The 5,329-nt window shown below is 27.5% G+C and overlaps 1 protein-coding gene across 1 annotated transcript in view; it reads left to right on the forward strand.

The window, feature by feature from the left end:
* The first annotated feature begins 1,802 nt into the window (after positions 1 to 1,802).
* LOC119676796 (muscle-specific homeobox protein tinman-like) overlaps positions 1,803 to 5,329 on the forward strand; it is a 6,980-nt gene continuing 3,453 nt past the window's right edge. Inside the window, exons 1-2 of the mRNA XM_038088055.1 lie at positions 1,803 to 1,978; positions 5,105 to 5,245. Of these exons, the coding sequence (XP_037943983.1) occupies positions 1,803 to 1,978; positions 5,105 to 5,245 (317 nt within the window). The remainder of the gene's footprint in view (positions 1,979 to 5,104; positions 5,246 to 5,329) is intronic.

The following is a 5,329-nucleotide window of genomic DNA, read 5'->3' on the forward strand; positions in this document are numbered from 1 at the left end:
ATGGTAATGTATTTGCATTTATAAAATTTTGACTATTAATATTTTTCTAATAAATTATTTACAAAAGAATTTAATTTCATAACAAGTTCGAGTAAATTGACAGTAAATTGAGGGAAATAGTAAATTATGTCGTTAGGGCAGTGAATGTTGATATTTACCAGAATTTCGAGTAGGGTGAATTAGATGAAAATTAGGTAAATTAGGTGTTACCATTGTAAAAATTTTATAAGATGTTTAATAAAAAAATAAATAAATTTGAAAACTTTTAATCAAAAATAATAAATAATTTTAATAAATAAATAAATAAATATTTATATAACTGCAGTCCCTAGGAAATTTCAAATTACTTTACCTCAATTTACTCGAACTCGCACACGGAGTAACACAAGATAATAAGTTGGATAATAAATGTATTATAATTTACTTTCCATTCATAAATTATTTTATCATCCGATTTTTATATATCTATCAGGAATTCTTGAAAAACAAACACAACTATACACCTGGATAACAGGTGTATCGCAAATAATTTCTTATAGATTAGCTATTTGTATATATATATATAATACTTTTATATTATTTCTATATATATTATTTTTTAGAGCTATTTCTTCTATTTGAAGAATAAAAGCTACTTCTATTTATGAGTTCTACAGCTTCTCCGTTAGTTTATTATAGCAAAGAGGTGGATAAAAAACCATGACAATTGTTAAGAAAAGTCAAAATAATAAAAACAATATTACTAAATATTATTAGTCCGTTTATATGTAATATTTTTAAATTATGTACTACATATTTGTAGTAAGGTTGCTTTGGTAGTGAGCTAACAAGACTATGAAACTACACGGTCGAAAATTTTAGTTTAAAGTCTCAACCCTGTAAACTTTTTTAGGGTTTACATCACTATTTTCAAGCTCTGAGGTTGACTTTTGAAACCTACTGAAGTTTATAATTGGTAATATAAAAGAAAATAAACCCTAGAAGTTAAATGCTTCAACTTTAAAGTTTAAATCGCAAAAAATAAATTGCGTGAGTTGATAACATAACCCACAAGTTTTATTTTAAAACCATTAAGATTCTATTAAACTGTTATAAACTCATTTAAGTTTGGATAAATATAAAAACCCTCTGAGTTTTAAATTTAAACGAAAATTTTCGACCGTGTAAGCATTAAAAACTATAATCAGTAATATAACAAAAACAATTACATTATAAAATTACTTATCACATCACAAACAACTTGTATTGAGTTAAAAGTGTTAATAACAGAAATCTTTACTCTTAAGAAGCAATTGAAGTGTTTAAAATTAAAGTATTAAAAATAATAAAATGTTGGATTACGGCAAATTATTTGCTTTCAACTTATTAAGTACAATAATTTTGACACAAAACAAATAACAATAAAAACAAAACACTAAAGGAAAAAAAACAAAGGAACGATGTAAAATGAAACAAGTGCGCCTTCTCCTATTGGCTGAAAAGTAGCCATTTTCTAAACGTTGTTGGTGGTTGCAAGAAGAACAGCAGGAAACTTAAGAAACTCATACGCTTAAGCAGAGCGTACGACAGCATTGTTTACGACAAATGGATGCTTTTAGTTTCACAAACGTACTGACAAATTATAGACACGCACGTTTACGGAAAGAATCAAAATCAATAGTGCGATTTCTGAAGGCAGCGGTGCCTGGCAGTGTAATTAAAAATTTCGCTAATTAGATACTTTTGTTATTGTTAAAGCTTAATTTCAAGAAGTGTTTACAAAAAATCGTGAAAACTCAACACAAAAAAAAAATTTGTTTAAAATGCTGCAACATCAGCAACAATCTCAAGTGTCGCAAGGATATTATGATTACAACCAATCTAGCCCTGGAAATATTACTAATTCGGACTCACTTAATACAACACCATTCTCCGTTAAGGATATTTTAAATTTGGTTAATCAAAATGACAACTATGACAGTTATGGTCAGTTAGAAAGGTAGTTGAAATTAAAGTAACATTAAAAATTATTTAAAAAAAAATTAAAAATAATTACCATATAATACATTCGGGATTTAATATTTTGAAACACATCCAATTAGCCGTCGCATTAGTTAATCAATTCTTATTTTACAGTAAGAGTTTTTGAGAGAAATTTTGAATTAATTTTAAATTGACCAATTGAAGATTGTGAAATTATTACTAACAATTATTATATATATATTATATATATTTTAGATACCAATGTGCTTTATACGAAGAATTGATTAATTAGAGTTGATATGATTTCACTTACTTTTATTTTAAGAAAATATATATAATATATGGTTTAGTTCTTCCAAACTGATCGGATCTTTAATATACAGCACATTTTTCCTATTAGAGTTATCGAATTTAATTGGTTTATTACTTGTTTAAGAATATCAGTAATATAGTAATAAATATTTAAGATTACAGTGAGAAAACTTGATACTTATTTTTATAAGTGTCTATAATTTTCTATAAGTTTGAGATCTTTTGGCGGAAGGCTTTGAATGAGCAATAATGCTCAATGAATTACTTTTAAATCTTTAAATAAATAGATGACTTATTTTGTTATCTATCATGACTTCATGACTTCATAAATACTCAGCTCTTCTTTATATTTTTTCAGAATGATTGTTTAGTGCAGTTCGTTGTGACCTTTCATATATCCAATAAAAGGGTTTGTTGTCGCATTGAAGAGGAGTTTTGTCAATATTATAGGTTACGTGCATTATAGGTTACACCTGAATTCTTAAAAAACTTCTCTAAATTTGTCCATATTGAAAAATTCTAACGAGCAGCAGTATATTGTTTTATAAAATTAGTGGAATATATAATAAATATTACATATTTATACATATTTAGACATATTTATACATATTTCATCTTTTTGCATCTTTTACCTTTAGTCCGTCACTGCCTAAATATATTCCAATCGTTTATGCTATGCGATCTATATTTTATGTCTTCACAATTTAATCATCGTGTTGTGTAGTGAATTTGAGTCCTGGGTACTACACTCAATAAATACTGCACCTCATAATGAGTTTTGGAACTTAAAAAATGTTTATATTGGTTATTTAATTAATAAAAATTAATTGTACGTGGTATACTATTAACTTTTCTGATTTGTTTTTAATTCATATCCCATCCCATGTTAGGGATATATCTAAGCTGTATATTGTCTGGAGAATTTTTTAAAATAAGGTTGAATGAAGGTATTCAATTTTATCTTAAAGCACATATCAGTATCTTTGTCTCTGCCAGACATTTAGCGAAGGCGTATTCGATAATGACTTTGTATTATATTTTTGTACCGTAAAATATTTTGGAGTAGAATATTTATTTATTTACTTAAGAACTAGAAAAAAACGACCACAACGTATAAAAAAGTATGGGGTGTATTCTATTATAATTTATATATATGTATATATTATATATGTGATTTAGCAGAATATTCGTATAGAATATTATTTAACTACCATATACCATAGAAGAAGTAGAAGAATAATAAGAAGAATTTAGACCGAACTCTTATTATTGTATTATTTTGTGTATGAAGAAATAAATATTACTCAGGAAAGATATAATTATTACTAAGAAATGATATAGTTATGAGAAGTAAAGTACAGTTTAGTCAAAATACTTGTAAGATATTAAATATATATATTATACAACTAACTCTACTCATTTGACTTTTGTGAAGAGTCACATGTTTTTTTTGGACCCGCTAGCGTTTCATAGGGAGTGTGAAGTGACTTTGATAATTAGTAAGTAGTGCTGTATACCTATTTGGAGCTATATAGTTTGGTCGCTATTTATGTTGTTTTAGTTTTATAATAGGATGGCTAATCTAGTTTTATGAAGAATTTCAATGTTTTATGTATATTTTGAAAGAGAAATTAATGGGCTTTAAATGCTCCAATATTTTTCATGCTTTTGGTCTTCAACATACTAATATGAGCATAGTATCAGGGATATGAACATTGAGAGTTATAGTAAGTGATTTACCAAAATGCTATAAGCTGAGGCTTATTTGATCTTCAAAAGACTATTTTAGAAGTTCCTTTAATTGAGTTTTTCGTAATAAAAATAATATTAATAATAATAATATTAATAATCTACTAGTGATCATATAAGCAAGAGTTATAATATAAACATATTTAAGTTTATTTTTGTTTCTTTTAATTAATATTGACTTTTAATAGTTAAAAAAATTTCCAAAATAATCTTATATTTCTTCTTCATAATAAATGAAGATTGAATAATTTCACATGATGGGAAACTAATCAACCTGTTATCTTCCCTTCGTAGGGTTCAATACGTTTTTTAATTCTCATTATTGAATATTAAGGTTTACCTAATCTTGTTATTTTATTTATTTTTAATCAAACTAACTCACGGAAGAAATATTGTTCTGTAGAAAATAAACGTTATTATAACCTTTGTTCAATGGAAAAGAAATAATTTAAGGCATAAGAATATCCTATAATAATATCCTATGCAAACATACAATTTGAATATATGGTATGCTTGCAAGATGAATTGCATCCCTGAAAGGATATTTTTTCAGTTTTTATTTTCTTTTAAAATTCTGTCAAATCACCATAGTGCATTAATAAGAAAAATTATTTCAAAACGGATATGAGCAAAAGGAAGCCGTGTTGGGCGCCTTCGTCCTAGCAGAGGCTGTGATGGCTGCAATATGAATTCTTTTTTATGCCAGTTTTGTGGATGGTCAGGCAAAATCGTAGAGTTGCAACTTAAAATTTGCCTGGTTAGCACATGTGCCTTACACACTATAATCATGGAAGTATGGGTTTAGTCACTGCGGCATGCTTAGTGTTGTTAACTCTGATGAGGCATGAAATGATGTCACCACAAGAGCCTAAACTTATAATTAGAATTTATTTGAAATTTTTGCAAGATATTAAAAGTGTATACATATATAGCAAAGACACCCTGCCTATGTTCAGGAACTGCAGTACTTGGTGTGTGCCTAGCGGCTACATTTAGCCCTCTGTGCGAACATGTGTGAAACATTAATTTGTTTGTATGACATTGTTTTACTTTAATTTTGAATTTTTTTCTTTAATTTTAGTAGTCCGTTACATCCTTCCTCAGCACAATATATTAATGATTATGATGAACAACAACGTGTTGGTTATTCGCATCAGGAATCTGTAACAGCAATTCTTCCACATGGTCACCATATAACTCCTGTAGCAGCGATGTCGCCTCAGTACTATTCCAACGAATTTACACAAACTGCACATTCACATTCAAATGGTTTGAGCCATCATCCAGCATATGCAACTACAGCACT

The sequence above is a fragment of the Teleopsis dalmanni genome, chromosome 2, assembly GCF_002237135.1.
Source record: "Teleopsis dalmanni isolate 2A chromosome 2, ASM223713v2, whole genome shotgun sequence".
Classification (NCBI taxonomy): Eukaryota; Metazoa; Arthropoda; class Insecta; order Diptera; family Diopsidae; genus Teleopsis; species Teleopsis dalmanni.